Consider the following 22,629-nt stretch of genomic DNA (forward strand, 5'->3'; position numbering starts at 1 on the left):
TATAACCATTTTCCCCATGTATATATAAAATAAATATGTATATTATATATTTTAATAAAATGTGCAAAATAAAAACATTTGTTTCTGTCTTTATTAAAATTCACAGACACACACACAAATCTGGGATTTATTTTTGGTTTGGTTTGGTTTTGGGGGTTTTGTTTTTGTTTTTCAAAACAGGGTTTCTCTGTGTAGCCCTGGCTGTCCTGGAACTAACTCACTCTGGTAGACCAGACTGGCCTGAAACTCACAGAGATATGCTTGCTTCTGCCTCCTGAATATTGAGATTAAAGGCATGTGCCACCACTGCTGCCCAGCTATTTCTGTGATTAATATACAATCCCAGAACCATTTATTTTTAAATTTTATTTTGTATGTATGAGTGTTTATTACCTACTAATTTTTTTTAATTTTCTGACATACTTTCTTTTTTTAATCGTAGTTATATTATTGGTGTCCTGCTTCTGTTTGTTGATTTCCTTTTTTTTTTAAGATTATTTATTTTTAGTTTATATGTGTGAATGTTTTACCTGCATGTATGTATGTGTATCACATGTGTGCCTGGTCCCCTTGAAGGCCAGAAAAGGGCATCCGATCCACTGGAACTGGAGTTACAGATCATTTTGAGCCCCCATGTGTGTGCTGGGAACTTAACCCAGGTCCTCTGCAAGAGCATTATGAGCTGTTAACCCCCGAGCTACCTCTGCAGCCCTGTTTGTTGATTTCTTACCCTGTCTGCTGGCTTTGTGGCACTTGCTTTAAAGCTATAAGTTATAAATTTGAAAACTGATAAATAGTTATACCTGTAATTCTGGAAGGAAAGGATCGTGAACAAAAAAATTTCTTGAACAGTTGTGTGTCATCTGGATGATGCACCATGGGAGATAGCTTCCTGTGATAGGATAGCTCACATAAATTGATGTTTTATTTGCTGGATTTTAAATTCCTAATGTTTGGGGACTGTGGGTTTGTTTTGTTTTTTAATCATAAATCTTCTAATTTTTTTTTTTTGTGGTTGCATTTAAGTTCCAGGCTCTGTTCCTCTGATTCAGTTCCAATATAAAGATGGGAAGTGTTTTATTTTATTTTGAGATAGGATCTCACCATGTAGCCATGACTGTCCTAGAACTCACTGAGACCCTCTCTGCCTCTTGAGTTCTGGGATTAAAGACATGTCCCACAACACCTAAAATGGAAATTTAAAAGGAAAAAAAAAAAGAGTGTTCATTCTGACATGGGATCTTTAATCAAACAAACAAAAGCCTACAGTGGTTTTTTTGTTTTGTTTTTCTAATTTTAAGTCCAATACTTATTCCAAGTTACACAGTAGTTTGGGACAGGCTGGTAGTACGTTTTCCACTGAATGGAAGAAAGCACCATTCATAAAAAATGTCCTTGAAAAGGGAAAGGCAATTAATATAGTTGAAAGGAGACAAAGGTTAATAAGGATTCCAGAAACCAAAGATGAAGAGATCAAATACTTAGATTTTAAGATGTAAACTAACTGACAAGAACTATATCTTTGTAACATTGATGGCCTTGTTAATAGATACTGAAGGCATGCTATTAAATAAACCTGTTCTCTCTCTCTCTCTCTCTCTCTCTCTCTCTCTCTCTCTCTCTCTCTCTCTCTCTCTCTCTCTCATTTGGCACAGTCTTCAATCACTCTATTTCCTTCTCCCCTAACATCTTGTAAGCTATAAATTACAGTTTACTCTGTGTCTTGATCATGTCATTAGTCTCTCTCCCTTGCAATTCCACAGTCACATCTCTGCTTCAATACATCGTCATTACTTTACTTTTCAAATGATCTTTTTATAAGTTTAGCCTCCACACAACCATTAGGAGGGTTGGTCTGAAACTTAGAAGCAGTTATACACTCTCTTAGTTTAAAAACCAATAGTGAGGCCGGGCGGTGGTGGCGCATGCCTTTAATCCCAGCACTCGGGAGGCAGAGCCAGGCGGATCTCTGTGAGTTCGAGGCCAGCCTGGGCTACCAAGTGAGTCCCAGGAAAGGCGCAAAGCTACACAGAGAAACCCTGTCTCGAAAAACCAAAAAAAAAAAAAAAAAAAAAACCAATAGTGAGAGACCAGGTGTGGTGGTGCATACCTTTTAATTCCAGCAGATCTCTGAATTCGGAGGCAAACAGAGCTCTGAATTCTAGGCCAGCGTGGTCTACCTAACAGTTCCAGGCCAGCCAAGGCTATGTAGTAAAATCTTGTCTACAAAACAAACAAACAAACAAATTAAATTAAAAATAAATAAAAACCTATAGTGAGGACCTAGAAATGTATCTGCACTTGGCTAGCATGCACAAGGCTGTGCGTTCATTCCCTAACACCACAATAAACAAACAAACAGAAGTCTACAGTGATTTTTTTATTGTAATTGAAAGTCCAAGTCCATCAACATGGTATTTAAGAGTTTTTACTCTCCAGACTTATCCTGCCTTTTTCCTAACCTGCTAAGCCACCATATTTCTTCCTCAAAGGTTCAAGTCCAATTAGGTCTGTCAGAACATACCTCACTTCCAGATGTTTTCCTCATTCTGCTCTTTTATCTCCAGAAGAATGAATATCAGTTCCCTCTCCATGTTTCCATTAGGCAGTCTGTAAACCTCTGTTTTCACCTGTATTACAGGTAGTCTTTGACAGTTGACTTTAGGAAGATGCTAATTGTCCTAATATCTACCATTTATTTAGCAGAATGCTTAGTACATATGATATGCACACCATTGAGACTGGTCCCATGATATTAGTACATCTTCCTGATTTTGCAAATAAGTAAAATAAGCTTAAAAAGACCTCACAACTAGTACAGTGGTATAAGACAAAAACTTAAACTCCTATATCTCCTGAAGTCCATACTCTTAGGCACTTTGCTGAATTCTCTAGCCATACCTTTGCCTTCAACAGAAGGAGATACTTGCTATTGACTATATGAATACCTACTTCAGTCACACAGTAGTTTGGGGTAGGCTAGTAGTATGGGGTAGGCTAGTAGTAGTTTTCCACTGAATGAAAGAAGGCACCATTCATAAAAAATGTCTTTGGAATCTCCAAAACACACAAAAAAAGAATATATTGTTCGTTGGGTCTCAAATATTAGGTGTGAAGAGTGAAATAGCTTTAGTGTCTAAATATAGCTTCCTGTTTACAGCAAAGCCGCAGCGTAGTGATGCACAGTAGCTGTTTCAGTTGACTTCTAGAAGTCGGGTGATCCGGTTGAGCTTTGGCATAAAACACTGCACAGCTGACCAAATGCATAAACACACTTCAGGTGGAGTCAATGGAGTAGTGAGGCTTAGCAAAATCCTGCACAACACATATATGTGGGCTTGTTTTCATATTGAAAAAACTGTTTTAAATGCCACATGGTATTTATTAGTTCTTATATAAAGAAATACAAAATCAGTCACATCTTTTCTTTGGTTGTTTTAAGGGTCAAATAGTAAATCAGAATATAGCATTTGTTTATCTACATTGTGAATATGTGTGTGTGCATGTTCAAGCTTTTACACATTCCCACCATGGTACTCATGGGAGGTCAGAGGACAACTTTGAGGAGTCATCCTTCCACCATATAGATTCCGGACATCAAACTCAGGTTATCAGGCTCAGTGGCAAGCACCTTTATCCAATGAGCCAGCTCTCTCGCCAGCCCAAGGATATAACATTTAGGATTTCAAAGACTCTGTAGTGACTATTGGGTAAGAAATGGTGATTTTAAGCCAAATGTAGTGGCTCATGTTTATAATCCTAGCACTTGGGAAATAAAGGAAGGCAGATTTTGAGTTCAAAGCCAGCTTGGCCTCCATAACAATACCCATCTAAAAAAAGTGATTTTAGTTATTAATCTTTTATTGTCATCAGATTTTCCTTATAGACTTAGTAAAATGTAATATAAATTCAACTTTTTAACTATTCTTTTCTGTTCTTTCTCTAGTGTTGCTAGTAACAGTACTTGTAGTGGAAGGGATTGCTGTGGCCCAAAAGACCCAAGGTAAAGTATGGACAGGTACATGGTATGTTCAGGCAGTTTGAAAGAATTATAACTTGAGTGCTATTTCATAATCCTTTGTCTTAGTTTGCTCTCTATTACTGTGATAAAAAAAAAAATACCATGACCAAAAACAGCTTGGGAGAGGAAAGGATTTATTTGGCTTATGATTTCACATCACAGTTCATCATCAAGGGAAGTCAGAGCAGGAGCCAGGGCAGGATCTTGGAGGCAAGAACTGAAGCAGAGACTCTGGAGGAGTGCTGTTTACTCTTGATCAACCTGCTTTCTTACAGCACCCAGGACCAGCTGCCCACGGTGGCCCTACCCACAGTGGGCTGGACCATCCCACATCAATCATTAGTCAAGAAAACGCCCACAGACTTGCCCTTAGGCCAACCTTCTAGGGGCTTTTTTTTCAACTGAGGTGCCCTCTTAGATGACCCTAGCTTAGTTGACAAAAAATCCTAACCAACACATTCCTCTTGATTATTGTAGTGACCTAAAGCTTTCTATCAGCCTATAGAGCTCAACTTAACCACAATCAGCTACTAGCTTGTCTACACAACCTGCCCTGATCAACTTTTCAAAAGCCAGCGTCACTCATAGCTTTTAATACACTGTTAATTATATCCAAAATTTCAACGAAATTTACAGTTTTATCACTAAGAAAAATTAAGTGTCTTTTCTAGTGTGAACAAGCAGAGTCTTTCAGTACAGTCTTCAAAGCCCTTTGGTCCTATTGTATTGTCTGGCTTTGAAGAAGATTAGCTAGTGTGATTTTTTTTTTCTATTAGCAAATTTCCATGTCAAAGTTTAGTACATGTTCTCTACAACTTTATTTTTTATTTTCATCAAAGTTATACGTTCACATGATAAAAAATCAAAATAGCTGGGCGGTGGTGTCGCACGCCTTTAATCCCAGCACTCGGGAGGCAGAGCCAGGCGGATCTCTGTGAGTTCGAGGCCAGCCTGGACTACCAAGTGAGTCCCAGGAAAGGCGCAAAGCTACACAGATAAACCCTGTCTCGAAAAACCAAAAAAAAAAAAAAAAAAAAAAAAAAAAAAAAAAAAATCAAAATATACTAAACAATTGGGAAAAATCACTTTTCTTCTATTCTTCCTATTTCCTGCTTAATGAAAACCACTACTATTTTAAACTTTTTTTTATTTTGTCTGGGGAAAGATAGACAAATATGCTACAGTGCACATCTGTAGGGCAGGACAGCTTTGGGAAGTGGGTTCTCTCCTACCACTCCCTGAGTTATGGAGACGGAAGTCATGCCATCATCTTGAAAAGCATGAGCATTTAACTCTCTAAACCAGTTTTTTCTCAACCTGTGGGTCGAGATCCCTTTGACAAGCCTGTATCTCCAAAAGATATTTACATTATGATTCATAACTAGCAAAATTACAGTTATGAAGTAGCAGTAAAAGTAATTTTATGGCCGGGTGGTGGTGGTGAACTCCTATAATCCCAGCACTCAGGAGGCAGAGGCAGATGGATCTCAGAGTTGGAGGCCAGCCTGAGCTACCAAGTGAGTTCCAGAAAAGAGAAGAAAAGAATTTTATGGTTAAGGGCTATCATAACACAAGGAATTGTATTAAAGGATTAAAGCATTAGGAAGATTGAGAACCACTGCTCTAAATCATCTTATACCAAAAATAGCTACTTCTTTTTTTTTTTTTTTAATTTTCAGAATCTTTAATTAGCATACTGTAAATAGCTGCTGCTTTTTGGTCATTTCAATTTCCAACAACATCTGATTTCTCATGAAATAAACATGAGAGTTTAGTTCACTTATATACCTACTGTTCACTCCTTTACATATTATAAGCATTCGCTTTCTTTCCTGTTGAACCATCCTTGTAGATAAAATTGCACCACAGTTCTGATCAAATCAACATTCAGAACCAGGCTGTGGTCCAAGCCTTTAATCCAAGCCACTTGTGAGGTTGAGGCAGGAGGATCACAAATTCAAAGCTGACCTGATCTGGCCTGAACAATTTTTCAATACCTGTCTCACAAAATAAATGAATGAATGAATGAATGAATAAATAAATAAATAAATAAGTGCAAAAATCAGCACTCACGATTTAAACCACTCATCAAAGTTTTTCAATACAAATTTTGGTTTTAGGTTTAGGAATATTTTTTTCATTCAATTTTTAAAATTTCCTCCTTCAGGAAGGGAGAGGGAGTGGACGTTGGGGAGGGACTCGAAGGAGAAGGAAGGAGGGAGGGGAACTGATAGAGCAGAGAAAATAATTAATTAATTAATAATAATAAATTCCTTCATTTTCTCTAGTTTTTTTTTTTTTTCAGATTCCCTATTGTTTACTTACAGCTTTCTTGGGTTTTTTATTACTGTTTTTTTTAAGTTAACATACAAAGTGGTGAATTTCTTATGAAACTCAATATAATGAATTAAATATAAATTTAATTTCTGTATATTTTCACACATTTTTGTTTTAATCTGGGGAGACTTCCTCAATTTTTATTTCATAAACTAAGAATTACAAAACTTTATGGAAAGAGCCAATAAATATTTAGGCCTCTATCAGCCTATCCCTGAAACTGTGACCCAGTTCTTTTGTTGTGTGAAAGCAACCAAAATGAGCGATTAAAAGGTATTGATATGATCCAGGAAAACTTAACACATGCCTACAGGCGTTGGACCTCTGCTCTAAACTTTCTCACTCTGATTTTCTTTGTTTGGTGGAGCTTGCTTCTGTTTTTTTTGTTGATGTTTGTTGTTGTTGTTTTTTGGTTTTTGTTTTTGTTTTTTTTTTAGAAAGTGTTTCTTTTTCTTTTATGAATATATTTGCTTTTCTGTCTCTGGGGAAATTGCATGAAACCCTGTTGTTACTGGTTGGTTGATAACTTGGGTTTATTGTTTATTTTCATTTTTTTTTTGCATAGGCTTTATTTACTCAGAGTTGCTTTATTCCATGTGTTCCAACCCATTTTTCATACTAGAAGCTTTCTTCAAATTCCTGGTTGTCCTTGCATATGTACTTAATACTTTAACAGGTACACTAAAACGCTGATCATGAGTTGTCTGGAGGTTTGGGTAGGATGTGTTTGCCGTGGCTCTCATCTTGGATTTGAACTGACATCTGGGACTCTCTGAGCTGTATTGTTAACCCTTTCTTAGAGATTGAATTCCCAAAAAATAAATCTCTGTTTCCTGTCAGAGTCTCTGTTACTTCAAGAGTCAAGTGGGAGAAACCTGGGACTGTCATTGAATTCGTTAACATTCACCAGCTTCTCAATTTTCAAGTTGCTATTTTCACCCTCAGCTGCACCTGGTTGTCCCCAGTCCATTAATCCTGCTTTACCTTCATCAAAGAAATGTGCCACTGCTCCTAGGTGTGGAGGTCAGAGGACAGCTTGCAGGTCCTCTCCTTCCACTATATGGCTTCTGAGAATCAAACTCCGTTTGTCAGGCTTGGTGGCAGGTGCCTGTTGTGGCAAACTTATCCTCTACTGTCAAGCTTTCAAAATATGTGCATATATTACATGTATATGATGTATATTATATATAAAAGCCTCCTTGCACCTCTGCTGTACTCAGCTGTCATACCACATTTGGCAGTGGTTCTTATGAAGTCATACATGCAACAGGGTAGGCAGTTGTTTAGGGTGTTGGGGGAAAGAAAATAATGCTTGTTAAGTTTTGCTGTAATGATATTTAAAATTCTGTTCAAGATGGACAAAATATTGGGATCAAGCACATTCCTGCAACCCAGTGTGGCATTTGGGTTCGAACCAGCAATGGAGGTCATTTTGCTTCACCAAATTATCCTGACTCATATCCGCCAAACAAGGAGTGTATCTATATTTTGGAAGGTATTTGACAAATCTCTGTCTTTTCTTACATAAACTTTTACTTCACTGTAAAACTGAGGGCATTAGCTAAATGCTCTGCTTAAACCAGTTTGAACAAAATTTAAATGTGTTTGAATTATAATAAAGATAAATATTGTAAATATCAAATACATTAACAAAATGATAGTTAAATTTTAATGGGAATTCATAATTGTTTAAAGTATAGTTCGATTAAGTACATCACTGTATGAGAAAATTCCCTGATAAGGAATGTAAGTTCACTGGCACGTTCATGTTGAGTTCCTTTGTTTTTCTCTGTATCACATATGATACACTTACTTTTTATGAAGTAAGCAAGAATTAGCCTTCCACCTCCTCTCATTTTAGTCAACCAAGTATATTAACTAATTTAATAAATGACATATACCACAGGGAAATACCTCAGGGAAATGTTACTATGTTACTATAATTCTAGAATATGGCATTATTATTGCTGTGAGTTTTTCTTATGGCTTTTGCATACATAGTTCTCAGTGAGATTCTCAGATGTGAGGCACTAAAGTCATTGATTTGCTTGTCATCTGGGTCCATTCTTATATGTCTTATTCATGCTGCCCTGTTTGCTTACTCTTACTTTATAGCTGCTCCTCGTCAACGAATAGAGCTGACCTTTGACGAACGCTATTATATAGAGCCATCATTTGAATGTCGGTTTGATCACTTGGAAGTTCGAGATGGACCGTTTGGCTTCTCTCCTCTTATAGACCGTTACTGTGGCATGAAAAGCCCTGCATTAATTAGATCAACAGGAAGATTCATGTGGATTAAATTTAGTTCTGATGAAGAACTTGAAGGACTAGGATTTCGAGCAAAATACTCATTCATCCCAGGTAACAAATTAAGTGTCCTTAAAAAATAAGTTACCTTTCAATATTTGAATATATCACTAATTTTAGAATCTTAAGGTTAGAAAAGGATCATTTGATCAAGGTAATTAGATAAGACTGAAGAAATTGTCGAAGTCAAAAGAAAATCAGTCTAGGAACAAGTAAAAACTGTTTAAAATAGGGAGCAATAGACCACACATCCCAGTCCAATTCTGTGATAGGCCAGGCAACATTGCATTTTCTTCTTAAATATCTTTTAGGGCACACATCTAAGACCAACAACATCAAAATAAATAATATTTTTAAATAATTCAATCCATTGTCTTTTCACAATTCCCAAAAAAGCAGATATTTTTAATTGCACTTATTAACCATGCATAAATACTTTAGAAACTACTTAATATAATCAATACTGCACCTGCATTTAAGAGGGCTAGATCTGCCGGGCGGTGGTGGCGCACGCCTTTAATCCCAGCACTCGGGAGGCAGAGCCAGGCGGATCTCTGTGAGTTCGAGGCCAGCCTGGACTACCAAGTGAGTTCCAGGAAAGGCGCAAAGCTACACAGAGAAACCCTGTCTCGAAAAACCAAAAAAAAAAAAAAGAAGGCTAGATCTGGGTTTGAGTCTTTTCTCTACCATAAAGTTGTGCCTGAGACTTTGCAATAGTAAAATAGTAATACCTTCTGGATTCATTTCCTGGGACTGACATAACATAAATTTGCTGACTTGATTAAGGAAAGAGAAATACGAGTTGTTGTAGTTCTGGAAATCAAAAATTCCAAAATCCAGTAAAGCCTCACTCCCTCTAGGAACTGAATCTTGTTTTGTTTGGGGGTGCAGGTGGGAAGTTGAGACAGTCTCCCTATGTAGCCCTAAGCTGTCCTTAAACTCTATGTAGATCATGCCAGCCTCCAATTCTGTCTGCCTCTGCTGAGATTAAAGGTGTGCACCATCACTCACAGTTAGATCTGTTCTTATCTCTTCCATTGTCTGGAAGACTATCCTGGCATTTCTGCATTTGTGACATAGTGCTCTAACTTCTGACTTCACAGCTTTTCTTAAAATTCTTTTGCTTTTATAGTTTCCTGTGCATTTTTTATTTTGGGTGTGTGTCTCTCTGTCTGTCCTCTGTCTCTGTCTCTGTCTGCATGCACTTATGCCCACAGAGGCCAGAAGATGACATCATGTCCCCTGAAGCTAGTTACAGGTGGTTGTGAACTTCCCTCTGAATCCTGGGAACAGAACTCCAGTTCTTCCTGCAAACAGCAGCAAGTGCTCTTAAACGATAATCTGTCTCTTCAGACCCAGTCTTCTTAAAGTTCTTATTGATGTATCTTATGTTGTAATATAATACTCTTTTTATAACCATTTAAAGTAAAATTCACGGGGATTTGGATGTGGATCTATCTGGGCACTACTCCACTGTCAGCCTACTGCATGGTCTTACCCACACCTTGTAGGTAAGAACACTGGTCAAATGCTATCCATGGAAAGTACATACACTTTAATGTGGAAACTCAGAAATCGGTATGTTATTGTGCCCAAGGAGTTTACAAACATGACAAAATGAAATGACAGCCTAGTGCAGCAAGTGTATAATCTTTTCTGTTTGTTTTTTATGGGGGAAATTTAATTGAAAAATACACAAATGAGACTAATTATAATCCTGTCACTTTATGTTTAAATCATTGATAACAATTTGGTAGTTACCTCTTAAGATGGATTTCTTTACTCAGTGTGCTTTTACAAAACTGGTTATGCTATGCATACAGCTCTATTACCAGATTTTTTTCCCTTAAAAATTAAACCACTTTGTATCTGAATCAATAAGCATTATAGAAGTTTTTTGCATTAGTATCATCTATCTAATACTGAAAGGACAATGTTTTCAAACAGTAAAACTCGTCTAATGGACTTTAATAACAGTTTTAGGATAACAGCAAAACTTAGCAGGAAGTAGTTATCAGATGCGCCCCTCCACTCCTCTGAATCCACATCTTGCCAAAAGAGTGGTATATTTGGTACAATCAGTAAACCAACATGGGCACATCATAATTTCCCAAAGTCTTTAGCTTACAGTATAGTTCACCCTTGATATTATATGTTCAATGAGTTTGGTAAATAGCATATATCCACTGTTCTACAGAGTAGTTTCACTGCCTAAAAATTTTCTATGCTCCACTCACTGCACATCCTTCCTCCTAAACTGCTGGCAACCACTGGCCTCTCTATTGGTTTCTCATTTCCATGTCATGTATGGTTGGGATCGTGCAGTACGTTGACTCTTCAGGTTGACTTCTTTCACTTAACTATGTGAACATGACGTTTTTCCATGGCTTAATAGGTGATTGTGTGTGTGTGTGTGTGTGTGTGTGTGTGTGTGTGTGTGTGTGTGTGTTGCCTTTATTGTGTATATGTTTGTCACGGTACATAGAGATTAATAGACAACTTGTAGGAATCAGTTTTCTCTGTCATGTAGGCTCCAAGGTGAATTGTGATATGTGCTAAGGAAAATTATTTAGAAACAAAAGGCATATGTTGTATCTGTCCAATTGTATAAATTATCTAAAGTTGTTTACCACTAGTTGGTGGCATGAACCTGGGAAAGCAGGTTCCTAAAAATGAGGTATACTAAAGTTTTGTGCAGTAGCCAACTTTACTCAGAGCATCAGACAGTTTATACTCTGAGGGTTAAGAAGAGTCACATGAGTAAGGTCTTCAATCACAAGGACAAGTAACACATGCAAAAACGTGCTTTTCCATAGAGGCACATACAACAGCTGAAGTAAGCTCACTCCTGTCTGCTACACCTGTGAAGAGCACAAAAACACATTCCAAGAACAATTCTGTGCTTTGAAGAAACTGAGGTCACAACTCTTATCTTGTTTCCTTGGAGTTTCTCACAAGCACTCAGAATTCTCACACAACTCCATTCTTGGACTCTGTTCTGACATCAAGAAGGCAAATTCATGGAAATAGATAGTAGAAAGTTAGCACTTTAGTGAGCAGAGACTCCTTTTTTGATGATGAAAACTATTTCTGAAAATAAAAAAAGTGATGATTGTTGAACAACTGTGTCTATGCACTAAAATCACTGAAATGTACACCAAAAAAAAAAAATGGTTGGCATGCCTAGAATGGTGCCACACACTTAGGATCCCTGCTACTCAGGAGGTTGAGAAAGGAAGAGAGCACATTTGAAGACAGCCTGGGCTGTACACAAGACGTTGTCTCAAAACCATAGTTAATGTGCTATGTTTTGTTTGGAATTTACTACAACTGAAATGTAGTAACTTGTTTTTCTCAAAATGTAAGAAGTTAAGAAGGATAACTGAGGAGGTGATTCACAGGATATTCTGCCCTATAAACTTGTTCACAGAAGCTTGAGAACCAGTTATTTGTAACAAAATAAGCTATTTGTTTACATAGGTCATGTATTTAATGTTTACAGCCTAAATTAACTGAAGTAACCCCTTTAGTGTCATAAAATGTTACTACAAAATCTTATATATGAGTCACATCTTTACAAGTTTAGAGTTTTGAAACAAAAAAATTGACAATAAAACATACTTTTCAGGATCTGGAAAGATGTTTCAGTGGTTAAACTGCTTGCTGTATACATGCACTCCCATGTAAAAGAAACTATGTAAAAATGAAAGACTGTGTGTGGTGACACACACCTGTAACCACAGCACTGGGAGGCAGAGACTTAGTGGATCCACTGGTTGGTCCTGCCAAAAACTTCAGACTCTAGGTTCTATGAGAGAATCGTTGAGTTCAATGAGAGATCCTGTTTCTAACTAAAACAAAACAAAAAAGTGGAGCATGATAGAGGAAGATACCCAAGTGGACATCTGGCCTCTACATACATACACAATTTTTAATATTCTTTTTTAAAAAATATTTTTTAAATAACCAAATTTAGGGCTGGAAAGATAGCTCAGCAGGTAGAAAGAAGCATTTGCACATAGGCCCAGCAACCTGAATGTAATCCCCAGACTCCCACCAGGTGGCAGGAGAGAACTGATTTCTGCAAGTTGTACACACACACACACACACACACACACACACACACACACACACACACACAAACACAAACTAAGTCAGCCAACTTTATATGTAAAGACACTCACTTTGTACAAAAGTAGTTTTGTTTTGTTCTTTTTTTACAGTTTATAGGTAAAAATGCTTGGAATTTCTGGAATATTTTATCTTTGTACTTTACAGGGTTTGTGGTGCTACCTTCATTATATTAAATTTTCACTAATGGAAATATCATCAGCATTACATAATATCCTGTTTTATAGATGAGAAAGCTTAGGAATTAAGTACTTTTCTATACAGTAGCAAATTCAGGACTGTATTGAGTTTCCTAGGTTATTTTTTCTATTGTGTCATATTTCCTTTTTACTGTAGACAGGAATTCCCCAGTTTTATCTCTAAACTTCGAAAACAAACTCATAACAATAAATATGGGATACATAATGGACTGAAATACAGCTGTGTTTATTTTGATGTTATTTACAGGCATATTTCCAGTTGCACACTACATAGTAAGGCCAGCCTATATACACTATAGTAGCAAGGTAGATCTCTTGTGAGTTCAAGGCCAGCCTGGTCTACATAGTTCCAGGACAGACAGGGCTATGAAGAGAGACTCTGTCTCAAATAAATAAATAATTTTTTTAAAAAAGAAAGAAATGAAAAATAATTCTGATTAATTTTCCAAAAAGTTCTCATAGCTTTTTCCTAGTACAGTTTAAGATTTTAATTCTGCTTTGATACTTTTGCAGAAGAGCTGGTGTCCACTAGTTGACTCTTTTTAAAAAAAAAAAAAAAAAGATTTGTTTTATTTATTATGTATACAGTGTTCTGTCTGCATGTATCCCTGCAGGCCAGAAGAGGGCACCAGATCTCATTACAGATGGTTGTGAGCCACCATGTGGTTGCTGAGAATTGAACTCAGGACCTCTGGAAGAGCAGCCAGTGCTCTTAACCGCTGAGCCATCTCTCCAGCTCCTAGTTGACTCTTTAAATGAGGATAAATTTAGTTTTAGTTTAAAAAGAACAATCACTGAAATGTATTTGAAATTGAGCTAATAGTTTATTTCTCCACTTTCCAATATGTAATTTGGTGATTTTCTAAAGTGTCTTCAATTAAAGACAGTGTTAATAAAAATTGAGTGTCCTCTTACTTGGATTTAACCATGTCTGTAAATTAGGTTTTCCAGAGTACATATACAGTCTTTTATTTGTGGTTCCTCTTTTAACTTAGAAATAATTGTTGAGGCATATATGTGATATTTTTAAAAAGAACATTTGACTGATTAAATAGGAACTATTTATAAGTCATTAGCATTGGGTATATTTATCTTATTTTGAAATTATCACCACTACCCATTGAAGCAAATGTTTTAGAAAACATTTACTATAGCTCAACACAAAGGAAATGTATTCCTTTTAAGGCTAAATAGTATTCCATTGTATTAATAGACCATATTTTATTTATCTGTCCATATGTTAGTGGACTATTACATTTGACAATTAATATTTTCAGTAGCATAAAGCACACATAATGAAATCAAAAGTGTACAAATTTTCATTAAATGTCAACGCCATGAGCTTTCTCACAAATGACTAGTGATCTGCAGTATCTGTCGATGAAAATGTCTCTTACATTGCTGTGTAGTGAAGCTTTGGACATGAGTTAGGTCTGAAGGAAGCTCAGTACCAGTGACTTTCTTTTCTTTTCTGTTACAGATCCAGACTTTACTTACCTTGGAGGTATTTTAAATCCCATCCCAGGTTTAGTATATTACCTCTTTCTTCCTATGACATTTTTTATTAGTTTTATTTTTCTTTGAATATCTTTTTTTTTTTCTAGATTGCCAGTTTGAGCTCTCAGGAGCTGATGGAATAATACGTTCTAGCCAGGTAGAACAAGAAGAAAAAACAAAGCCTGGCCAAGCAGTTGATTGCATATGGACAATTAAAGCTACCCCAAAAGCCAAGGTATTGTTTGTTATATATTGACTTACTTCAGAGACGAACGTAAGAATGTATGATTTCTATAATGTATTGTTTGATTCATGTAAATATTTGTAACTAAATTTTTTGTTTCTTTTACTCTATTGGGCACCTACTAGGACCACAGTGTTTTCACAGTTAAATAAACTGAGATAGGAATAGTTAGATATTATACATATATTAAGGTTCTTGTTTAATTTTTAAGTGTGTGTGTGCACAAAGACACATGGCACAGCCCAGCTGTGGAAGTCAGAGGACAGCTTCATGGAGTTGATTTTTCTCCTTCCACCTCCATGTGGGTTCTGGGAGTTAAGTTCAGTCATTGGGATCACACAGCAAGTCTTTTACCTGCTGAACCATCTCATCAACCCCACATTAAGACTCGTCATCTTGAAAGACTGTGGTTTTTAAAAATCTACAGAGTCCTGACTGCTGAATGCAAGTATTGATGAATTAAAAATCTACAGAGTTCTGACTGCTGAATTCAAGTCTTGATGAAATACTTGCTGGGTTTTTGTTTGTTTTGTTTTGTTTTACTTTGTTTAAGTGCTTTAGGGTCCTGGGAAGACAGCTGGATGAGTCAAGTGCTTGCTCTGCAACAAGAGGATCTGAGTGCAGATCCCAGCACCCACACACAGCCAGGCACCTTTGTGGTAGTGCGCGTCTGTAACACTAGCAGAAGGAGGGAGGGGACACAGGCGGACCCCAGAGGCTTGCTACTCACCCAGTCTAGCTGAAATGGGGAGCTCAAGATTCAGTGAGAAACCCTGTCTCAAAAACTAATTAGGTGGATAGCAAGAGAGGAAGATACATGTGTACACATATGACACACATATGTCTTCAGAAGAAATCCTTTTTCTGGTAAGGAACATTAGACTGGAAGAAGTTAAATATCTTAAAGGATTGGTCATATCAGTGTGAAATACAAACACTGAATCTTACTCAGGTCTGTGTTCCCACTGTTCTGCTCTCGGTAATCATGTCAACCTGTTATGGACAGTGCTGCAAAAAAAGAATGCCTTTAAATAACTCTGAGATTGATTGTTGACTACTTGTGCTTTTTATTTTTAAGTTATACTGCTAGGAATATCAACAGAGATAAAATTAGATTTAATTTATGTGTTTGTAGAAAAGGGAAAAGAAAGAAAGAGAACTATAAGAACATATCATGATTTGGGGACCAACCTGGGCTACATAAGTGAGATCTGACCCTCCCACAAAAAAGCATGAAAAATGAGATTTATATTTATGCAAAATGGTAGATAACCTGAAAATGTTTTAAAACAGGTCAAAACACTTGGAAATATTAGACAAAACTTACCAGGTATTCCTCAAAAAGAAAATATAATTTTAAAATAAAACCAGTGATTCTTATGAAAACACACAACTGTATATTAGTACAGTAAAATAAAACTGATGTTACAAATGCCTATGGGGATTTCAGTTACTCATTACTCCTCAGGGGTCAGCGGGGGACATACCATGAGTTTGGTTTCAACACCACCATTGTGAGGCCCCTTACAATCCAGAACTCTTAGAGGGAGATGACTGAACTAAAGGGAAAACAAGGAAACATGTTACAGCAGGGGCTTGTTCTCTGGTGAGGGAAGGTTCTTTTTTGGTTTTTGGTTTTTTTTTTTTTCTAGACAGGATTTCTCTGTGTTAACAGCCCTGACTGTCCTAGAACTTGCTTTGTAGACCATGTTGGCCTCAATCTCACAGAGATCCATCCACCTGCCTCTGCCTCCCAAGTGCTGGGATTAAATGTGTACCCCACCATGCCTGGCATTCTCCTGTGATTTCCTACTTAAAAAGTAACCTTCATGTCTGGGATATGAATTGATATTCCCTGGTCAGTCCAGGAAGTACAACTCACAAAAATTAACAAGAGAGTCTAGTCCTGAGCTCACAACTTTAAGGCAATTAATTAATCTAAAATAGCCAAACATACTATGGAGTTTGCACCCATAAAATGCCACTGAAGGTCACCTCCCAATCCCACATTAGGTAATAACCCTTCTGCTCACAGTCCATCATGAGGTGAGAGTAAACAAAACAAAAAGAAAGAAGCTTAGTCTCCTAGGTTTTAGATTTCCAAGAACTATATCCTACAAGAAGGAACAGAAAGATGAGAAAGAAAAATGACCAGGTAAATTTTTTTAAGGACTACATATAAAAAACATCAATAACAGCCGGGCGGTGGTGGCGCACGCCTTTAATCCCAGCACTCGGGAGGCAGAGCCAGGCGGATCTCTGTGAGTTCGAGGCCAGCCTGGGCTACCAAGTGAGTTCCAGGAAAAGGCGCAAAGCTACACAGAGAAACCCTGCCTCGAAAAACCAAAAAAAAAAAAAAAAAAAAAAAAAAAAAAAAAAAAAAAAAAAATCAATAACAAAAGGAATGGTTATTTTAAAAGCTGAGGAAATCTATAATAGTAAGGTATAACAGTATCTTAAGACATTTTCAAGAATTGATGAAAGGCATAACATGGTGACTCCCTAAAAGAAAATATGATTAAATGTTGTGTAGATTGAGCCCACAGACAGGAAAAAATTTAAACCCGAGAATAGGAAGATTGCCTCCAAAGGGATATTTAGTCATTTATTGAAACCATGTATTTATTTATTTCATATGTGAGGGGATACATGCATACCTTGGCACATGTGGAAGACAGAAGACAGTTCTCTCATTTCTCCTCTTGGGACCCAGGAGTCAAACTCAGGTTAGCAGCCTTCACAGTAGATGTCCTTACCCACTGAGCCATCTTGCTGGCCTGATGCTATTTCAGTTTGCCCTAGAAACCCTCCATAGTAAAATAGAAGCTCAAGGAGATAGTTGTGTCTTGAAAGAAAGTAGCCTACATTTTCTGTGTCTGAACTAATTTAAGAATTAAGGCAAAGCTAAGTGATTCCTGAGTAAAAACAATAAATGAATTAGGTGCAACATTTAAAATCCAAATAAGTCCTGTTTATAGGATAACTAAAAATTTGAAGATAGGAAAGTAAAGTGTGGCTGGAAGTTGACTCAGTGAATAAATTGCTCTCTGTGTAAGCATTAGGAAACAGTTTAGATTCCTTGCACCCATATAGGGCAGCTAGGCAGGACTGGGCATTTCTATAACCTAAGCACTGGGATGGAAGGGGGTGGGGCAGGACAGCAACAGGCAGATCCCAGTAGACAGTCACTCTAGCTGAAATGGTGAGCCCAGATTTAGAAAGAGACCCTGCCTCAGACAGTAAGATGCAGAGTGAGAGGAAGATACCCTCTAAACATCCACACACAAATGAGCATACCTGCACACATATGAATGTATGCATCACACACAATAAATAAATAGTAAGAAATGCCAGCAAATACCAAAAGAAAGTAGATATTACCCATTAAAATAGGAATCCAGACTCACTAATTCACAAGAAAAACATAATTTAAAATCTTACAGATTATGACCTCAAAGTATACAAAGCATAAACTAAAAATCAAAAATTCCATTTACAGTAATTTCACCTCAATAATTAATATACCAAAGGTTAAAAAAATATCATAAGGCTATTAGGATTTAAACAACATGTGGTATCTTGATGACAACATCTAGAGAGTGTGTTCTTCCTAAGCATAGACTTACAAAATTGATGCATGGATTAGACCAGACCAGCAGTTCTCAACCTGTGGGCTGCAACCCCTTTGGGATAGAATGACCCTTTCACAAGGGTCACCTAAGACCATCAGAAAAACAGATATTTACATTACAATTCATAACAGTAGCAAAATTACATTTATGAAGTATCAATGAAAAAAATTATGATTGGAAGTCACCACGACATGAGGAACTATGTTAAAAGGTCACAGCATTAGGAAGGTTGAGAACACTGTGTTAGACTAAACTGCATACAAGATCAAATGTTTGGAAATGGGACAATGTGGTACTTAGTAATTCATATAGCACAGAAGAAATCAGGATGGAAGTTTGAATACATGTAAAACTCAGTAATTAAAATACTCATATCAAAAAATTGTGGGATACATTTAAAACAATACTTTGAGAGTATCTATGACCATACATGCTTCCTTTGGGGAAAAAAGCTTGAATTTAATGAGCTAATATTCATCTCGAAAAATAAAAATGACAAATTTAAGGAAAATAAAAGATAATTTTAAAAACAGAAATAAGGTAAAACCTAATGTCCTGGTTAGCCATAATTGTCAACCTGACACAGCCTAGAGTAATCTGAGAGAAGAAGCGTTGGTTGAGGAATTGCTGACATCAAAGTCGTCTATAGGCATGTCTGTGAAAGAAGGTCTTGATTTTTAATGATGTAGGAGAGCCCAGCCCACTGTGTGACAACATTCCTCAGGGAGTTGGTACTGAACAGTATTTAAAGAAGAGAGAGAGAGAGAGAGAGAGAGAGAGAGAGAGAGAGAGAGAGAGAGAGAGAGAGAGAGAGAGAGAGAGAGAGAGCGAGAGCGAGAGCGAGCCAAGAGAGATGGCTCAGGGCTTGATAGCACTCACTGCTATTTCAGAGGACCCAGGTTCAATTCCCAGCACCCACACGGAGCTCAGAACCATCTGTAATCCAGTTCCAGGGCATCTGGTATGCTCCTCTGGCCTCCCTGAGCACCAGGCACTCATGTGGTACATAGATATTCAAGCAGGCAAAATGCTCATGCGCAGATTATAAAAATAATAATAAAAAAAACTTAAAAAAAAAAAGTAAGCATGAGCATGCAAGCTAGCCAGAGAATGAGCCTATAAGCAGCATTTCTCCATGGGTTCTGTTTTCAATTCCTGGTAAGTTCCCCCTGATGGAGTATGAACTAGAAATGTAAGCCAAATAAACTCTTTTCTCCCAAGTTGCTTTTGATCAGCGTTGGATTACAGCAACAGAAACTAAGACACCCAGGAACAGTCATGGGTGACAAAGGCCTGTAATTCCAGCTACTCAGGAATCTGAAGCAGGATGAGCTAGAGTTTGAGGCCAGCCTAGGAGGCTTCAAAAGAAAAAAATCTGACCCAAAGCTGACTCTAGCTAGATTGACATGGGAAAAAAAGGCTCCTAGATAATATTAGACATAGAAAATGGCATAAGTCAAGTAAAGCAAAATTTAAAAACTCTTATTGGAAAGAACTAAATTAGTAAAAGTAAACACACAATTAACTGTTAGAAGCCTGGGGCTTCCCAGCCAGCCAGCCTAACCCACTGTGCAAATTCCAAGTTCTAATGAGAAATGTTATCTCAAAAAACAAGTTGTCTGGGGAGATGATTCAGGCACTAAAGTGCTTGCTGCACAAGGGTGAGAACCTGAGTGTAATTGCTATCACCCACAAAAGCTGCTGCAGCAGTACACACCAGTAATCCCAGCACTGAGGAGGAAAAGACAGGAGGGTCCTTGGGATTTGCTAACCAGCCAGTCTAACTAAATTGGCAAGATTCAGTGGCAAGCCCTGCCTCAAAAATAATATGGAGAGTGATTAGAAAAACATCCAATGCCAACTTCTAGCAAGGACATGCATGCATGCATCTTTTTTTTAACTACCTTTTGTTGTGCTTTCTAAATGTCACACTGTATGTATGTGTGTATGTATATATATATATATATATATATATATATATATATATATATTTGCTTACTTATATACATGTGTACACTATAGGCTAGTGGCATCAATAGACATTTCTCAAAAGAAAGCATATAAATGCATATCAACCAAAATTAAAGCAGGAAGCTACAAATAACTTTCACAGACCCATTACAAGCAATAAAATTGAAAGCTATAATCAAAAAAATATCCTCTCAAAGAAAAGCCCAGGACAAGACAGATTCACCACTGAATTCTATCAAACTTTCAAGGAAAATCTCATACCAATTCTTCTTAACTTGCTCCACAGAATACAAAGTGAAGGAACACTGCCACATTCATTTTATGAAACCATTATTATTTTTGATTCAAAAACCAGGTAAAGACAACAAGAAAACTAGAAACCAATTCTTTGATAAATAAAGATTCAGAACTTCTCAACAAAATACTTGGAAACCAAATTCAAGAACACATGGTATTTTGACCAGGTGAGCTTTATCCCCAAAAGGCAAGGTTGGTTCAACATATGAAAATCAATAAATGTAATGTCCCATATTAACAGACTTAAGGACACAATCTATGTAATCATCTTGATTGATCTCACAGAGGCATTCAACAAAGTTCAACTTACCTCCATGATAAAATAATGGAGATGTTAGCAATAGGTGGAACATACTTCAAAATGAGAAAGGCTGTATACAACAAACCTATAGTCAACCTTATATTAAAGAGGCAGACTACGAGCATTTCCTCTAAAATCAAGAATGAGACAAGGATGCCCCTTCTCCCCTTTCTTATTTGATATAGTGCTTGAAGTTTGAGCTATAGCAAGAGATAGGTATAAAGGGGATAAAAATAGGAAATGAAGTCAAACTATCCCTATTTGCCAGTGACATGTTTCTATACTTAAAATGTCCTATAGAATCTTCTAGAAAACTCTCAGATTTAATAAATACAGTAAAATTGGAGCATACAAAATCAATGTCTTTTAAACAGTAGCTTTCATATATACCAACAAGGAAAACATGCACAATTCAAAATAGTTCCAAAAAAATTAAGCACCCAGGAATATACCTAACTAAAGAAGAGAAAAACTGAAAAAGGAAATCAGAAAAGACAAGACAGTGGAAAGTCCTTCCATATTCCTGGGTTGGCACAATTTATGTGAAATGGCTACACTACCAAAATTAATCCCAGATTTAGTGCAATACCTACCAAAATTCCGTTGTTATATTCCATAGAATATAACAATAAAAATAATCCAAAAATTCATATGAAATCACAAAAGACTTCAAATAACCAAAGAAGTAAAATACAGCTGGAGGTATTACAATACCTGCTTCAGACTCTACTGTAGAGCTATAGTGATGAAGACAGCCTGTACTAGTACAGACAGATCAGTCAGTGAAGCAGAATAGAGAACCCAGGAATAAACCAACAAAGTTCTGCCCACCTAACTGACAAAGGAGGCAGAAACATTCACCATGGGGAGGGGGGGCTATTCAATAAATGGTGCTGGTAATACTGGACATCTACCTGCTGAGGAATGAAATTAAATTTATGTCATCCACGTACAAAAATCAATTTAAAAACTTTCAGATGAAACCATAGGGAATCTTCTTCAAGACCCTGCAGTAGGCACAGGAACTTTCCAAAAAGAACTTCAACAGTGCAGGAAGTAACACTGAGTGTCAATAAATAGGTGGATCTACATGAAAAAGGTTGCTGCCCAGCAAAGGAAACTGTCAGTAGAGCACACAGCCTACAGAAAGGAAGAGAAGCTTTACCTCAGATAAGGAGCTAATACGCAAAAAAGAACTGCAGAAATTAAATACCAAGTAATGAAACTATCTATCAGCAAATGGGCTAATGAATGGAATAGACAGTTTTCAAGAAATACAGATGACCAATAACTACTTTCTAAGATGCTCAGCCTCCCTAGTCATCAGATAAGTGTAATTTAAAACTATTTTTAAGATACCACCTCTCCCCAGTTAGGACCTAACTGGGTATAGATACCGTCGATAATTTGACAAATGTGGGAAAAATGTGGAGAAAGAAGAACTCTTTTCATAGTTCATAGGAATGCAAATTAATATAGTCATTATGGAAATCAATTTGGAGATTCCTGGAGAAAAAAAACCTAAAAATAGGACTACCATCTGACCCAGCTATTCTGCTCTGGGACATAGACCCAGAGAACTCCATACCTATCATAGAGATGTTTGCATCCCCATGTTTATTGCTGCTCTCTTGACTATAACAAGGAAGTAGAACTAACCTAGTTCCCAGCAACAGATGAATGGATAA

The 22,629-nt window shown here is 37.0% G+C and overlaps 1 protein-coding gene across 5 annotated transcripts in view; it reads left to right on the forward strand.

Annotated features, from left to right (window-relative positions):
- The window catches only part of Neto2 (neuropilin and tolloid like 2), a 72,775-nt gene that overhangs the window by 17,044 nt on the left and 33,102 nt on the right, over positions 1-22,629 (forward strand). For 3 of the 5 annotated variants that reach the window (XM_052726814.1, XM_052726811.1, XM_052726812.1), the window contains exons 2-6: positions 3,947-4,003; positions 7,713-7,853; positions 8,474-8,722; positions 14,480-14,524; positions 14,604-14,731. In XM_052726814.1, coding sequence (XP_052582774.1) covers positions 3,947-4,003; positions 7,713-7,853; positions 8,474-8,722; positions 14,480-14,524; positions 14,604-14,731 — 620 coding nt within the window. The remainder of the gene's footprint in view (positions 1-3,946; positions 4,004-7,712; positions 7,854-8,473; positions 8,723-14,479; positions 14,525-14,603; positions 14,732-22,629) is intronic. The other 2 variants (XM_052726810.1, XM_052726813.1) reach the window with 2 other exon arrangements.

This window comes from Peromyscus californicus, unplaced genomic scaffold, assembly GCF_007827085.1.
Source record: "Peromyscus californicus insignis strain IS unplaced genomic scaffold, ASM782708v3 Scaffold_8__1_contigs__length_139910024, whole genome shotgun sequence".
Lineage (NCBI taxonomy): Eukaryota > Metazoa > Chordata > Mammalia > Rodentia > Cricetidae > Peromyscus > Peromyscus californicus.